At 43.3% G+C, this 17,209-nt stretch overlaps 1 protein-coding gene across 9 annotated transcripts; it reads right to left on the bottom strand.

The window, feature by feature from the left end:
• Positions 1-243: 243 nt before the first annotated feature.
• RWDD2B (RWD domain containing 2B) lies at positions 244-17,206 on the bottom strand. 9 transcript variants are annotated; one of them, XM_055421687.2, is made up of 8 exons: positions 17,099-17,206; positions 10,603-10,745; positions 8,360-8,524; positions 7,529-7,678; positions 4,612-4,838; positions 4,453-4,520; positions 3,978-4,340; positions 244-1,351 (listed from the first exon to the last, which is right to left on the bottom strand). In XM_055421687.2, exons 5-8 carry the CDS (start codon positions 4,816-4,818, stop codon positions 1,117-1,119), a joined length of 873 nt encoding a protein of 290 aa, XP_055277662.1. In that variant the 5' UTR covers positions 4,819-4,838; positions 7,529-7,678; positions 8,360-8,524; positions 10,603-10,745; positions 17,099-17,206; the 3' UTR covers positions 244-1,116. The 9 variants fall into 9 exon arrangements, with proteins under 9 accessions (XP_055277662.1, XP_055277661.1, XP_088692113.1 ...); XM_055421686.2 differs by having other exon boundaries at positions 10,603-10,748; positions 17,099-17,183; XM_088835987.1 differs by lacking the exon at positions 17,099-17,206 and adding an exon at positions 15,155-15,173 and having other exon boundaries at positions 10,603-10,748.
• Between the last annotated feature and the right edge of the window lie 3 nt (positions 17,207-17,209).

Raw genomic sequence — 17,209 nt, 5'->3', positions numbered from 1 at the left:
ACTCTAAATTACAATTCCATGCACACTTGAGACCTATTAAAAAGTCTTCAAAGTCTTCTGTGAGGTAAGCCAAGGAGCAGGGGCGGAGCGCAAATGTACAAAAATAGAGATGAACTGCAAACTCTCTTTAAGAAAAATCCCATCCGTCTTTGTACCAAATGGCCAGGGTACATGCAAAACTAATGTTCTGAAAAAAATCTAACTGGCAAACTCACTTTCAGCTACTAATAACAGGCACAGAAATACAAATAAAACTGGTTTTATTTCCTAATAAGCTGTCTAAAGATAGGCAGGTGCTCGTGTTGGATCAGTGGTTCAACTGCTTGAGGACTGGCATCACTGTGGCTCTCTTCACCGCTCCTTCCTTCATGGCTGAAAGGACTATTGCAGCTCCAGTGATCATTTTGGTGCTTGAGACAGAAAAGAGGGAAGAGGTGCCCTAGTTGTATTTATCACTTTAATCAGGGAAGCAAAAGTTTCCCCAGAGGTTCCATGGTCAAATCTGTGTCCCCTGGCCACCCTAACTGCAAGAGTCTGAGACAGTGAGCATTCAGCTTTTCCAGGTTCTTTAGTGGAGACAGATACAGGGGAAAGGGGTCAGGAATGGGTTGCAAGTTGGACCATCAACGTTATAATTAAATATAATTAACTTCTCTCTCAAATTAGATAGCTTGTAAGTCAAGAAATGTCTATCAACAATTTTAAGATTATAAATTAAAACTCAGTTCTAATCATGACATATTTTTAACAGATGCATTTCTGCTACATTGCTTTTCCTCCATTTCCTCCCTAACATTCTAAAGTGGGACTGTTGCTGCTGCTGCTAAGTCTCTTCAGTCTTGTCCGACTCTGTGAGACCCCACGGCAGCCCACCAGGCTCCGCCGTCCCTGGGATTCTCCAGGCGAGAACATTGCAGTGGGTTGCCATTTCCTTCTCCAATACATGAAAGTGGAAAGTGAAATTGAAGTCGCTCAATCGTGTCTGACTCTTAGCAACCCCATGGACTGAAGCTTACCAGGCTCCTCTGTGTGAAAAGTCAAATTAATCTTTTAAGCAAAAGAGAGGGAAAAGTCAAAAGACCAACAATGGCAAAACGTTTTCAGCCACTCCCCTGCTCACTGTCCTTCCACACCAAACAACATCTGGAAAACATTCCCACATCCGTTGGCATTCAAAAACTGATACAGCTGACCAAAATCCATGTGGTTTCCTCTGGCTCCATTAACACTAAATACTTTTTCTTCAAAAACTGAAAATTTTCTTTGTCTCTCCATGTCCTTACTTGTACCATCAAAAGGAATGTCTTCTCGATGGCGAATTAAAATTCTCTTCCAGTTTAATTTTCTGAGCCTGAAAAGAAATTTTCAGAGTAGAAAAATTGAAGATGTGTATTCTAAAGCCCTGAAAGTAGAAATTATAAAATAGATTTATCAATACCTTTTCCTAGGAGTAAAGAAATGTCCTTTTATCTCACATGGATTTTATTTTAATCAAATATGATTCCAGTAATGCGTGATCAGTTATGTCTGTTTTGCAACACTATGGACTGTAAGCCCACCAGGCTCCTCTGTTCAAGGGCTTTTCCAGGCAAGAATACTGGAGTGGGTTGCCATTTCCTCCATATCTCATCCCCAAACTCATTTACTGCCATTATCACTGCCTGGTATCAGCATTTTACAAATGTAGAAATTCCTGAATCTCGACCTAAGAAGCTTGTATCAGTAGAGAAATAAGATTCCTTGGTGGCTCAGACAGTGATTCAGTTCCTGGGTCAGGAAGATCCCCTGGAGAAGGGAATGGCAACCCACTCTAGTACTCTTGCCTGGAGAATTCCATGGACACAGGAGCCTGGCGGGCTCAGTCCACGGCGTCCCTAAGAGTTGGACATGACTGAGCGACTGACGCTTTTCATTTCTCACTTTCAGAGAAATGAGATTAGAAATCTTCTTGTTCCACAGGGTACACACAACTTACAGCATCACTAAGATGACAGAAGAATCAGATCCACAGAAATGGAGGGGACAGTAGACAATGTTGTGGGCAGGGGCGGGATTTAACATCTATCTACAGAACATCTTCTCTGCACCGTTTGTCAGGTGAGGGGAGTACGCTGACCAAATGTGAGTATTTTAGACTAAATCCTGATATGATTTCAGGGACACACGGATTTCCACATCTCTAGTATCATGTGATACATGACACAGTGACAGACTTTATTTTCTTGGGCTTCAAAATCACTGCAGATGGTGACTGCAGCCATGAAATTAACAGATGTTTGCTCCTTGGACAAACAGCTATGACAAACCTAGACAGCATATTAAAAAGCAGAAACATTACTTTGCCATCTAAGGTCTGCCAAAGCTATGGTTTTTCCAGTAGTTATGTATGGATGTGAGTTCAGTTCAGTTCAGTCGCTCAGTCGTGTCCAACTCTTTGCGACCCCATGAATGGCAGCACACCAGGACTCCCTGTCCATCACCAGCTCCCGGAGTCTACCCAAACCCATGTCCATCGAGTCGGTGATGTCATCTAGCCATCTCATCCTCTGTCATCCCCTTCTCCTCCTGCCCCCAATCCTTCCCAGCAGTAGGGTCTTTTCCAGTGAGTCAACTCTTCACATGAGGTGGCCAAAGTATTGGAGTTTCAGCGTCAAGATCAGTCCTTCCAATGAACACCCAGGGGTGATCTCCTCTAGAATGGACTGGTTGGATCTCCTCGCAGTCCAAGGGACTCTCAAGAGTCTTCTCCAACACCACAGTTCAAACGCATCAATTGTTTGGTGCTCAGCTTTTTTCACAGTCCAACTCTCATACCCATACATGACTACTGGAGAAACCATAACCTTGACTAGACGGACCTTTGTTGGCAAAGTAATGTCTCTGCTTTTAAATATGCTATCTAGGTTGGTCATAGCTTTCCTTCCAAGGAGTAAGCGTCTTTTAATTTCATGGCTAAAATCACCATCTGCAGTGATTTTGGAACCCAAAAATATAAAGTCTGACACTGTTTCCCCATCTATTTCCCATGAAGTGATGGGCCCAGATGCCATGATCGTTATTTTCTGAATGTTGAGCTGTAAGCCAACTTTTTTACTCTCCTCCTTCACTTTCATCAAGAGGCTTTTTAGTTCCTCTTCACTTTCTGCCACAAGGGTGGTGTCATCTGCATAACTGAGGTTATGGGTGTGAGAGTTGAACCATAAAGAAAGCTGAGCACTGAAGAATTGATGCTTTCGAACTGTGGTGTTGGAGAAAACTCTTGAGAGTCCCTTGGACTGCAAGGAGATCCAACCGGTCCATCCTAAAGGAAATCAGTCCTGAATATTCATTGGAAGGACTGATGCTGAAGCTGAAGCTCCAGTACTTTGGCCACCTGATGTAAAGAACGGACTCATTTGAAAAGACCCTGAGGCTGGGAGGGATTGAGGGCAGGAGGAGAAGGGGATGACAGAGGATGAGATGGCTGGCTAACATCACCAACTCAGTGGACATGAATCTGAGCAAACTCTGGGAGTTGGTGATGGACAGGCAAGCCTGGCTTGCTGCATGAGTATCATGTTGCAGACTGTAATAACTGACAAGGCATACAAAAGCTGTGAAAGCCTTGGACTTCTCTGGTGGTACAGTGCATAAGAATCCACCTGCCAATGCAGGGGACACGGGTTCGTTCACTGGTCCAGTGAGATTCCACATACTGTGAAGCCACTAAGCCCATGTGCCACAACTCCTGAAGCCTGCATGCTTTAGGGCCCGCAAACCACAACTCCTGAAGCCCCTGCCTGGCGCCCTAGAGCCAGCAAGTCACAACTGCTGAGCCCGTGTCTAGAGCCTGTGCTCCGCAACGAGAGAAGCCACTGCACTGAGAAGCCCACACACCACAACTAGGGAGGAGTGCTCACTAGCTCTGAGAGGAGAGAAAGCCCGCACACAGCAGCGAAGACCCAGCTCAACCACAAAAAAAGGCTGTGATAGCCAACCTTGACCAGAATTCTTCACAGGCACTCTGTGGGCCTTCCACACAAACAACACCAGGCTTCCCAGGCATGCTAAACCCAGAGAGGGAAAGCTCCTTTGCCCACTCAAGAATATTCTTTCTTTTGTATTTGTTGTAGATGTGATGGCTGTAGATCCAGAGCCTTGTGAGAATGTGGTCGCCTGGCTGGACTGTACTTCCTGGAGCAGGGGACGGGGTGACATCTTTGCTGATGTAGCCAGAAGCATGTTCTCGAACCCATTCTGTGGCATTCAGTACACAGACATCTCCAAGACAGTTCTTTTGTAGGTATGCAGTCAGATCCGTATTCAGCTGAGCCTGCTCGGATCTACTTAATAATTCTGACCTGATGGAAAAGATATGGGATTAAACATTAAATCAGTTTTCTCAGAACAAACTTGAGCACTGCTTTTGTTCTCAGTTTTGACCTCTAAAGTTGGCCAGGGTCTGTAACATACCTGACAGTAATTTCAGGCAGAACTGCAGGGTATTGAAAAGGAAGAATACAGGCCAGAGAAAACATCACCTGATTAAAAAAAGAGAGAGAAAAAAATTGCCCTAAGTGCTGTTTTAAGTTGAGACATAGTTCAATACTTCCAAAAGTAACACTAAATTACCACTGCTTCCTCAGATACGTCCAGGTTCATATTAATTGTAAAGTAAACTTTTGAAGATCGTCCTTCCATGGTCCTCTTTTCAGTGCACTCTTTCAGTTCTGCTAAAGCCAGCTGGTCGTTCACAATGAGCTCGTTCTCACCGGGGAACATACTGGCTAGCAGGTCTAACTCAGAGAGTTGGGCCTCTGCCTGTTCAATCTCAATCATTTCGGGGTGCCTGCAAGTTTCTAAGAAGGTAAGGATAAGAGAGACATTTATAAATACAATCTTGGGAGAACTCAACATGGGTACATATTGAATATAGGTACTTACTGAAAATCTGATTTCTTAATAAAATATGACATTTAATTAGAATACCTTCTGTGTTACTTTCAGATGTAATATACTAAGGATCCAAAGGGGTTTCCCTGGTAGCTCAGTTGGTGAAAAATTTACCTGCAATGCGGGAGATCCAAGTTTGATCTGTGGATCAGGAAGATCCCCTGGAGAAAGGAATAGTAATCTACTCCAGGATTCTTGCCTGGGAAATCCCATGGAGAGAGGAGCCTGGTGGGCTACAGTCCATGATGTGGCAAAAAGTTGGACATGATTCAGGGACTAAACCACCATCAAGGATCCAAACTACAGGACAACCCAATGACAATGATAAAACTCCAAAGAAACCCAGGCACCAAATTTCTCTATAAGTTGAATGCGATTCAGTGACTAAACCACCACCAAGCATCCAAACTACAGGACAACCCAATGGCAGTGATAAAACTCTAAAAAAAACCCAGGCACCCAATTTATCTATATGTAGACAGTTGATGTGGCATCTTGAGATACCACAATGAGCAATTACATGGAAGTAAACTAATTGTGTGGTCAAAAGTCATATCAATGATATAACCAGGAGAGGCTCTGATTGGTTACCTTGGAAACTCAAAATGAAAAGAATAAGGAAGAAAGTTAGATGTGCGGTCATTTTTTTCTCTTAATTATTAGTTTTTTAAAAATAGAAGAATGTGAAAAACAGAAAATAAAGGCTAATTACCCCATAGCTCAAGTAACACATGTCAATGACAGCAAAAAAGTACAAGATTATAAAATTCAAATGATGGAGAAAAGTTAAAAAATGAAGACACAATTTGCTGCTGGTGACTGCTTCCCCTAGCTAAGTCCCCCATCCAAGGCAGAGATTTTGGTGTTTCAGAAACATTTTAGGCATTACACATACACATACAGGGAAAACCATGGTGGGATGACGTGTAAATACATGTAGAGAGTGAAATATGTAATTAAAATCTGCCTACAAGGGGTCATATTTACAAATCTTTTGTCCTTACTTCCTAACTCTCTCCCCACCAAATATATATTGGAGATCTATTCACATAGATTGATCTATCTCATTCTTTCTGGTGGTTGACTATCATAGTAAATCAGATAGATATGTCATAATTTATTGTATTCCTTATCTACTGATGGGCACTGGGTTTTTTCCGACAGTTTTGCTATTATGAACATGTCTATAACGGAACTTTATGTATACACACACACACAAACACACACAGTTTGGTGAGCTGTGAATAATATATATACAAGAATAAGTTTGCAGAGGTGGCTGATTGGTACAGCATTTTAAAAGTTTGGATACTGTCAAGTTGCCTTCCAGAAAGTTGCTACATGGAAGTTTAAAATTTTCACACAGTCCCCTGCTTTAAAAAAAATTCTTGGCATATAGTCTTTATATGGTGTTCTGTGTCTGTGTGAGCCATTCATTAGTTTTTATTTTTAAGGAGGCAAACTCACCAGCCTTTTCTTTTACAGCTTCTGGACTTAGAATCTTTGTTGGAAAAGATTCTTCCCCACTCCAAGGTTATAAAGATTACAAGATGCTAACCAAAATAGGATTTTAAAACATTTTTTAGAATTTGATAACTTGATTTTCATTTGCAAGAAAGTGCAGGGCCATCTAATAAAACATGCAGGTTGAGCACATGTATTTATTTCTCTTTCTCTCTTTTCCCTCCATTAAAATTAGAGTAAAGGAATAGATTCTTAAACATAAAGGGGCAGGAAATGACAGGTAAAAGCTGTCAACAAAATACAGGAAGATGGAAAGGGGTGAATGAGTCACGGCTAACTTAGATTTCAGCTTTCTTCCCTTTATTAACTGCTTGGTCGGGTGGGGAAGGGAACTGCAGAACTTCAGAAGGGCTCAGAACTGTCAACACCAGCTACTTTGGAAAGCTGCTCTGTGTATGCCGTAGAAAACATGAATTTGTTGAAACTCTGGAGTCTAGACTTTAGACTCTCTTTCAGGGTTTCTTAATATTGGCACTACATATCTGATGGCTGAATCACAAATTATAAGGCTGTTGTTCTAAATGTATGTAGAAGAAAAATTTAAGATGATTATATCATTGAATTAAAAGTGACATAAAGTTTCTGTATTTTACTGATGCTGGTAAAATATGACACCAGCAGACTATAATGGGTTGCTGCTTCTTCAGTGTCAAGTCTGGGATATTTGAGGCAAAAATTAATATCCAAAGGAGTGATCATCATGTCCTTCCTTGGGTCCTGAGGTCCTTCGCTGATCTACCACCCTCTCTCCACCTTTCAGAATATTTTTGTGTTTTCTATATATATATCATGATTCTTTTGGGGAAGAATAGGAAAAATATCCTGAAAAGTAGAAGTCCCTCTAACGCAATATTTTTAATTTATCAAGTTGGCATTAAGAAAAGAAAAAGCGGGAAAAATTGTTATAAGGAAAGCTGATCTAAAAATGCCAATCTTATGAAGCTGACCTAAAGAAAAACCAACACATAAAAATGTGTTTCTAAGGATGGTCACTGATAATAATAAGAAAAAATTCAGAAATGGCTTAATTGTTCAGCAACAGTACAGTAGTTAAGTAAATACATAGGCATACCTTGGAGATACTGCAGGTTTCATTCCAGACCACCATAATAACGTGAGTATCACAATAAAGTGAATGATACAAATATTTTGATTTCCCAGTGGATACAAAAGCCAGGTTTATACTGCATTGTATTCTGTTAAGTATGCAATAGAATTATGTCTAAAAAAAATAACAACGTACATACCTTAATGATAATTTTTTTGTAATAATGACATCAAAGATCACTGGTCACAGATCACTATAACCAATATACTAATAATGAAAAGTTTGAAATATTGTGAGAATTACCAAAACGTGAGAGACAGAAACAAAGGGAGCAAATGCTGTGGGAAAAATACCACTAGGAGATGTGCTCAAGAGTTGCAACAAAACCTTCAATTTGTAAAAAACAAAAAACACACTATCTGCAAAGTGCAATAAAATGAGATGCCTGTACACCCAAACAGTAGAATATTATGAAATAACTTAAAAAATGGATATTGACATTGATGTTCATGATGTATGGTTACCTAAGATAGTAGATTGTAAAAATAAAAAATAAATGACAATAGTATATTATAAAACAATATAATCTTAATTGATAAATAATTACTATTCCTTCTTATACCATCACACATACATGAAAAAAAAATCACAAAGAGAATTCACAAAACTATTAACAGCTGGCTAATGTGGGTTGACAGAAGAAGAGAAGGATTTTCACCTTTTAATTTGTATGCGTCTATATTGCTCGAAGTTCATGATTAGCATGTAGTACCTCTAAATTCACTAGAAGGGAATAAGAGTTATGCTTCTGAGTGGAAAACTGAATCCCACTGATGCAGAGGAAATATGGCTTACCTTCTCAACGAGAATTTACTCTGGGGAATAAAACACCATTATTTCAGTTGGTAGTGTCTTCATGGACTTCCTTTTCATCTTTGGTAAAGGTTGATTGGGCAGCTATTATCTGCAGAGCTTCATCCTTCATTCCTTCCTATTTAGTTTGTAGATAAGAACTTATATCTAATAAAATATAGAACAGTGAAGGTAAAAAGGCCAAGTGTTAGGTGAACAGTATTATCACAAGGATTAAAATGAGGGCATGATCAATAAAATGGGTCATCAAAAAAAGATTTGAGGATGGTGGTAGGATTTGAGTTGAGCCTTAAAGGAAGGATAAGACTTAGACAAGGGAGGAGGAGGCATAATGTGGCGAGGGAAGAAAGGTGTGCAGGGCAAGAAAGCACAAGAAAAACAGCATGGACCTGAACCTGTCCCATCTTCACAAGGCCAACTGCTCAGGTATAATCAGGGACTCATCGTTTGGAATAGTTTCCCTTATGCTACTTACTGTTTGTCCTCTAAACCCATTCCTGGTCCTTCTCTACCCTTCCCTGGACTCTGGACAGCTGACCTCCACAGCCTATAGCACCCAAGTCTTCTGCATTTCCAGCCAATGCTCTGGCTGGAAGTGGGAAGATGAGAGGAGAAAGAGGCCAGGGTATTTCTTCATTATTCTTTCCCTGCTTTGGTGGGATTCTGACAATGACCTATGACCAAGCTCCTGCAGGCAGCCCTTCACTTCTTTAGCTCCAGCCCTTCATTTGTTCAGAACTTTCAGCCTAGAGAAAGACATGGTTCCTTTAAATCTGGCCATACCTTGGGACCTCCCCTATTGTATGTCTGTGTTTCCACTGCAGGGGGTGTATGTTTGATCCTTGGTCAGGGAACTAAGATCCCCTCGTATGGTGCTGCTGCTGCTGCTAAGTTGCTTCAGTCGTGTCCGACTCTGTGCGACCCCATAGACTGTAGCCCACCAGGCTTCGCCGTCCCTGGGATTCTCCAGGCAAGAGTACTGGAGTGGGGTGACATTGCCTTCTCCGCTCCTACCATGTAAGGCCAAAAGATGTGTGTGTGGGTTGGGGGGGGGGTGTGTGCGCGCATGAGCGCGCTTAGTCACTCAGTCATATCTGACTCTTGGTGACCCCATGGACTATGGCTCCTCTGTCCATGGAATTTTCCATGCAAGAATAGTGGAGTGGGTTGCCATTCCCTTCTCCAGGGGATGTATGTATACACACACACATATATCTTCAGAAATATTTAAAATCCCTGGATTATTACAATTCCTTATCTTTTCTAGTCCTGTTGGAGTTGGGGAACTAGGAAACAACTCGTTAGATGGTTATTAGAGGAGGTGAATTTAATTTGGTTTTTATCGTAGTGGTTAAGTATACTCTGTTGCCAGACTGTCAAGATGCAACTCCTGGCTCTGCCACTTACCAGCTGTGTGACCTGAGGCAGGTGGCTTATTTTCTGTGCCTTACTCTTTCCATCTCCAGAATGGGAATGACAGGGCTGCTGTAAGTTATTAAATGAGGATGTGTGGGAAGTACTTAAAATGATGCCTGGCAACAGAGTAAATGCCATGAAGAGTTTGCTATTTTTATACTCAATCAACAAATATTTCTGGAGCATTTATTGTATGTCAAGCACTAAGACTTCAATGATGGACTAAAGTAACAACAAGAACAAAAATCTCTGCTGTCAGAGATTTAACCTAGTGGGAACAGACTATGAGAACATACACACACATCGCCATGCCCTCTTCCTGGGGATCTTCCCGACCCAGGGATTGAACACACGTCTCCTGCAGCTCCTGCATTGCAGGTTAATCCTTTACCACTGAGGCACTGGGGAAGCCCCACATACACCGCTCCCCACCCCCCACATGTATGTCCAGTGAATAACTGTTACGAAGAAGATAAAGATGATAAGGTGCAAGTTGCTGGGGGTGGTTCAATTATACACAGGCTGGTCAGGGACAGCCTTTTTGCTAAGGTGACTGCGGGGGAACGAGACTTGAAGGCACTGAAGAAGAAAGCCATGTGTTGAAATGAGCAAAAAGTCTTCCAGGCAAAAGGAAGAGCATGTCCATAGTCCAGAAAGCAGAATGATGCTACACCAGGTGGCTGGAGCAGAGTGAGCCAGGGGCAGGGTTTTAGGACAAAACGTTAGAGAGGAAATCAGGGGCATTCATGTTGGAACTCATAGGGAATGGCTAGGATTTAGGATTTAAAAAAAAAAAAAAAATTTATTACTTATTCGGCTGTGGCAGGTCTTAGTTGCAGCCCTGGGGATCTTGCAGCTTTCGACCATCAAGGAAGTCCCAGGATTTGGGGTTTTATCCTGACTGATACTGAAGGTCCCTGAAGCGGTGTGACTTATTAAAGGCCCACACTCACTGCTGGGAAGAAGGATGGAAGCAGAGTTAGCAGGCAGGCACTACAATGATAGAAGGAGAGATAATGGTGGCTTGGATTAGGGTGTGGCAGCGGAGGTGGTGAGCAACCGTTCATGTTCCAGACATGCATTAAGAGCAGACCCAACAGGATCACTGAGGAATTATACGTGATATATAAGAACAACTCCGAGGCTTCCAGAAATCTGGAAGAACGGACCTGCCATTTACTTGGATGGGGAAGATGGTGGAAATCTGAAGCTTGGTCTTAGACAGACTAGGTAATGAAATGTCTATCAAGCCACCTAGTAAGTAGAGACGTCCAGTAGGCAGCTATATGAACAACTATGGCATTTACAAGAGATCTGGCTGAAGATGTAATTTAGGGAGTACTGAGCATTTCTCTCCAAGCCAGGCTTCAGCAATATGTGAACCGTGAACTCCCAGATGTTCAACAGGTTTTAGAAAAGGCAGAGGCACCAGAGATCAAATTGCCAACATCCGCTGGATCATGGAGAAAGCAAGAGAGTTCCAGAAAACCATCTATTTCTGCTTCATTGACTATGCCAAAGCCTTTGACTGTGTGGATCACAATAAACTGTGGAACATTCTGAAAGACATGGGAATCCCAGACCACCTGACCTGCCTCTTGAGAAACCTGTATGCAGGTCAGGAAGCAACAGTTAGAACTGGTCATGGAACAACAGACTGGTTCCAAATAGGAAAAGGAGTACGTCAAGGTTGTATATTGTCACCCTGCTTATTTAACTTATATGCAGAGTACATCATGAGGAACGCTGGGCTGGAAGAAGCACCAGCTGGAATCAAGATTGCCGGGAGAAATATCAATAACCTCAGATATGCAGATGACACCAACATTATGGCAGAAAGTGAAGAGGAACTCAAAAGCCTCTTGATGAAAGTGAAAGAGAAGAGTGAAAAGTTTGGCTTGAAGCTCAACATTCAGAAAACGAAGATCATGGCATCTGGTCCCATCACTTTATGGGAAATGGATGGGGAAACAGTGGAAACAGTATCAGACTTTATTTTGGGGGGCTCCAAAATCACTGCAGATGCTGACTGCAGCCATGAAATTAAAAGACGCTTACTCCTTGGAAGGAAAGTTATGACCAACCTAGACAGCATATTAAAAAGCGGAGACATTACTTTGCAAACCAAGGTCCGTCTAGTCAAGGCTATGGTTTTTCCCATGGGTGTGAGAGTTGGACTGTGAAGAAAGCTGATCGCCGAAGAATGGATGCTTTTGAACTGTGGTGCTGGAGAAGACTCTTGAGAGTCCCTTGGACTGCAAGGAGATCCAACCAGTCCATTCTAGAGGAGATCAATCCTGGGTGTTCATTGGAAGGACTGATGGTAAAGCTGAAACTCCAATACTTTGGCCACCTCATGCGACGAGTTGACTCACTGGAAAAGAGTCTGATGCTAGGAGGAATTGGAGGTGGGAGGAGACGGGGACGACAGAGAATGAGATGGCTGGATGGCATCACAGACTCGATGGACATGAGTTTGAGTGAACTCCGGGTGTTGGCGATGGACAGGGAGGCCTGGTGTGCTGTGATTCATGGGGTCGCAAATAGTCGGACACGACTGAGCGACTGAACTGAGCACGTTTGTTTAGTCAGTCGGGGAGTGAGTCAATTCGGGAACAGGCCGCCTTGAGTTTGGAATTCTGGGTCTCAGCGACACATGGGTGGACAGCTACCGGAGTGATGTCACAAATAAGAGATTTATCCAGTTATTTTCGTAGACGAGGTTTCAGTCCCAGAAACACCTTGAACAGGGTTTTCTGACTCAAGGTTTTAGGGAATATCACTGTAGGAACGCAGAATGACAGGAGTTTCCTTTCTTTTTCCCTTGCAGTTTTTTTGCTTTCTATTTTTCTTTAAAGGACTTGGCTGTCGAAGTCCTAACTTACTCAGAAAGTTTCCCCTGGCCCCTACCCTAATGACAGACCACGTTCAGGGTTTGTGTGCTGTGTGTGTCTTTGGGACGGGGGCGGGGCGCGGCGGAGAGACGAGGGTGGGCGGGGCCAAGAAACGCGAAGCTAGTTCTAACCACTGAGCGGAGAGAGGTTAGTGGGAAGGCGGGGCCACCAGGTCGCCGAGATACCGAGCGGTGGACGGGGCCGCCGCAGCTTAGGAATTCCCGGTCGGCAGGTGCCACCGGCGGACAGAAGACTCACCTCGAGCCAGGGACCCGCTCAGTGCTGTAACCCCGCGTTTTCTGGCTGCACAAACGGCTCGATTCTTATTCGGAGACACCCTCAAGGATCCCAGGGGTAGCGAACCGGAAGCCGACAAACAGCCTTGGTCCGGCCGCCTGAGGAGGGTGAGACCCCGCCCTCCTAGACGGGCGCATGCGCGTTCTCAATCCCGGGCGTCCCGGAAGTCGGAGCTGAGAAAACCGAGATCCCTGGGCGGGGCTTCATTTCTGCCTGCCCGATAGTTTCTGTTCTTCCCTATTCTCCTTTCCCAGCTGCTGCCACTGTCAGTGAGAAGCATGGCCGGCAAGTTTCCTGGGTAAGGATATGGTCCATTGCAGTAACGCTCCTTTAGATTCGAACTTGCGGCGGAGTCCTTCGGCGATCTTGGTATAACGCAGATGGGATTCGGAAGGTAGCCTTTGGAGTCCCACGTTTTGCATTCCTAAGATCTTCCCAGGTAGTAGCGGTCCTGCTGGCCCCTGGACGACGCTGAGTAGCAAGGCAGTAGGGACAGGTGAGCATGGATGGTTGCCGTGGAGACCCTAGGAAAGACCCTATGCCAACACAGAAATGTATCTCCGCTAATCAAGGACAGTTTTAAGCTACTCCCCAACACGAGAGTAATTAAAAGATGTTTTTCTTAAGCAACTAAATATACGCAATGTACCTTTTCCTCTGTTACATATTCATTGTAGAAATCTCATAAATAAGATTTATCGCTTGATATTGGGTCTTCCCTGGTGGCTCAAATGGCAAAGAATTTGCCTGCAATGCGGGAGACCTGAGTTTGGTCCCTGGATTGGGAAGATCCCCTGGAAGAAGGCTTGGCGACCAGTTCCAGTAGTCTTGCCTGGAGAATCCACATAGACAGAGATGCTTGGCGGGCTACAGTCAATAAGGTCGCAGAGTCGTACGCAACTGAGCGACTAAGCCCAGTACAGCACAAGCTGGTATTGATATTTGGTACTAGCATTGCTTCTTTTTTTCTTTTTACAAAAATAAGATGTGTTTAAAGGCCTTCATAGCTGCATCTTCTGCACGGTATTTTGTGAGCATTTTTCAGTGTCATTAAATCATCTTTCACCAACTTCTACGGAACATTTCAAGCATTACAGCAAAGTTGAGAGAATTTCACAGTGAAGCAATTCACAAAGAAAGGAGAAGGAGGAAGTTGATTTTGCTCCCCAAAGGATTTTTGGAATGTCTGAAGACATTTTGAGTTGTCACAACTGGAAGGGTGTGTGCTTTGGGCACCTAATGGGTAGAATCCAGGGATACTGCTCAACTTACCAGGGTGCACCAGAGTATCCAACCTACAAAAAATTTGCTGGTGTAAAATGCCAGTAGTGCTAAGGTTAAGAAACTGACCTCAACAATGCCTAACTGGCTTTGTCATAGATCTAATTCATCCATCCCATCTCTTTTAATGCATTTCAAGGTAAACTGCAGGCATTAGTCTATTTCTAAGTACTTAAGCATGCATAACATTAGGATTTCAATAAGATTTTTAAGTAAAAAGGAAATGTATATCTTAAATGTATATTTGCTGAGTTTGGACAAATTCATACACCTTGGTAACTCAAATCCTATTAAGATGTAGAACATTCAGTTCAGTTCAGTTGCTCAGTCATGTCCGACTCTTTGTGACCTTGTGAATCACAGCACGCCAGGCCTCCCTGTCCATCACCAACTCCCGGAGTTCACTCAAACTCATGTCCATCAAGTCGGTGATGCCATCCAGCCATCTCATTCTCTGTCATCCCCTTCTCCTCCTGCCCCCAATCCCTCCCAGCATCAGAGTCTTTTCCAGTGAGTCAACTCATGAAGTGGACAAAGTATTGGAGTTTCAGCCTCAGCATCAGTCCTTCCAATGAACATCCAGGACTGATCTCCTTTAGAATGGACTGGTTGGACCTCCTTGCAGTCCAAGGGACTCTCAAGAGTCTTCTCCAACACCACAGTTCAAAAGCATCAATTCTTTGGTGATCAGCTTTCTTCACAGTCCAACTCTCACATCCATACATGACCGTTCGAAAAACCATAGCCTTAACTAGATGGGACACCACACCCCAGAAAATTCTTTCAGGTTCCTTCCCAGTGAGTCCTCAACCAACCCAACAAGCAACTATTAGTTTCCCCCCCCCCACACACACACACCATAATTAGTTTTGCCTGTTCTAGAACTTACTAGAGATGGGATTATCCAGTAGGTACTTTTGTGTAAGGCTTCCTTGTGTGTGTCCATGTTCTTGTGTGTCTCAGTAATTTCTTTTTATTCCTTAGTCGTATCCACTCTGACTGTACCTCAGTTCTTCCATTCCTCTTTTGATGGAGACATGGACCATTTGCAGTTTTTTGGCTATTATGAGTAAGGCTGCTGTGAATAGTCAAGTACCAGCATTTCCCATGACTGAATTTCTTCAGTAAGTATTAAGCATTATGTTCCAAACATTTATAGGTTCTATAGATATAGTCATGAGATGTAGAACAAGACAAGGATGCCCCCATCTCAAAGAGCTTAGGTCTGCTTGTTTCTGGGTATTTATGGGGGCAGGGGAGAAGGAAATGGCACCCCACTCCAGTATTCTTGCCTGGAAACCCCACAGACAGAGGAGGCTGGTGGACTACAGTCCATGGGGTCACAAAGAGTCAGTCAAGACTGAGTAATACACACACATAAGGTCGGAGGTGGGGCAGGGGGTAAATACATAGGTAAGCATGAAACAAAAATACCAGATAGTGACAAATGCTGGGTAGAGAAATAAAATAAGGTGATGTGAGCGATAGGCTAGTCATGTTACCTATGTTTTTCTGAAACAAAAATACCAGATAGTGACAAATGCTGGGTAGAGAAGTAAAATAAGGTGATGTGAGCGATAGGCTAGCCATGTTACCTATGTTTTTCAGCCAATTTCTTTATGTGAAAGTGACTTTTAAAGTGTGAACAGAATTAAAAGATCAAAAGTGAATGGCATTCTAGGTGTGGTACAATGGCCCTAAGGCTATTTTAGAATAGAAAAGAGAAAAAAAAAACAAGGCCTATCTGCTAAATGTTAAAACTTAAAAAATTATATAAGCAGTGTAGAGCAGGAAAGCTGTTTACCACCCGCCGCTCCAAATTTAACCATCATTACTCTGGCCAATTCGACAGGTTAGGGTGCCACTTTCTTAACGTACTTTTATCAGATTACTAGTAACGATGACTATTTCTTTGTATCATGTTTTTATTGTGAATTACCTGTTTATATCCTTTGCCTGCTTTTCTGTTGGAACCTGCATCTTTTCCCCTAGCGATTATTTTGTCTTCTGCATAGGGCTAAACTCCAAGGCAACGAAGCCTATGTTTGTTTCACTTTACAGAGGGCTTGGCACTTAACCTATTTCTAATGCATAAACAGTGAATATTTGTAAATTTTATCCTGTCAGCAAGGTTAGTTCAAGACTATATACTCAACTTTAGAAGTCGGCTGGTCAGAATTAGGGAAAATGAGTAAAATTTAAATATCCCCCTTCAAATGTGACGTGTTTGAGTAAGGTAACCATCAAGGAGACTACCAATGTCTAACTACCCCCAGGTACCCATACTTTAAGTTCGTTCAGTTCAGTCGCTCAGTCGTGTCCGACTCTTTGCGACCCCATGAATCACAGCACGCCAGGCCTCCCTGTCCATCACCAACTCCCGGAGTTCACTAAGACTCATGTCCATGGAGTCGGTGATGCCATCCAGCCATCTCATTCTCTGTCGTCTCCTCCCGCCCCCAATCCCTCCCAGCATCAGAGTCTTTTCCAGTGAGTCAGCTCGTCGCATGAGATGGCTAACGTATCGGAGTTTCAGTTTTAGCATCAGTCCTTCCAATGACTATTTAAATAACCCAATAATCACAGTGGGGCCAGTGGTAAAGAGCCCCCCTGCCAATGCCGGAGACCCAAGAGACACGGGTTTGATCCCTTGATTGGGAAGATCCCTTGAGTTAGGAAATGGCAACCACTTCGGTATTCTTGCCTGGAAAATTCCATGGACGAAAGGAACCTGGTGAACTGCAGTTCCCGGGGTCGCAAAGAGTCCGCTGGACTGAGTGCACAAGCACCTAATTACCGGAAGCTGGGGGGAGCGGGGGTGGGAATCACTCACAGCCAAGTCAGTCACAAGCCGCCACGTTCAGACTTCCGGCGCGAGTCCCGCGCAGGCGCCGATTAACAAGCGTCAGTGCCACTGGGCCCCTAGGGCCACAGCCATTTCCCA

This window comes from Moschus berezovskii, chromosome 1 (genome assembly GCF_049115385.1).
Source record: "Moschus berezovskii isolate FMDL1 chromosome 1, NW_MosBer_1.0, whole genome shotgun sequence".
NCBI classification, from domain to species: domain Eukaryota; kingdom Metazoa; phylum Chordata; class Mammalia; order Artiodactyla; family Moschidae; genus Moschus; species Moschus berezovskii.
This window is presented reverse-complemented; position numbering and strand designations above follow the sequence as displayed.

Excerpts from the sequence above, each read along its gene's own strand:
- RWDD2B (XM_055421687.2), bottom strand. The coding sequence starts at position 4,818 with ATGATTGAGATTGAACAGGCAGAGGCCCAACTCTCTGAGTTAGACCTG. Across the intron at positions 4,341-4,452 it reads CTGCCTGAAATTACTGTCAG|GTCAGAATTATTAAGTAGAT; the intron begins GTATGTTACAGA and ends CTTTTCCATCAG. Across the intron at positions 1,352-3,977 it reads TGTGAAGAATTCTGGTCAAG|GCTCAGAAAATTAAACTGGA; the intron begins GTTGGCTATCAC and ends ATTTCTTTTCAG.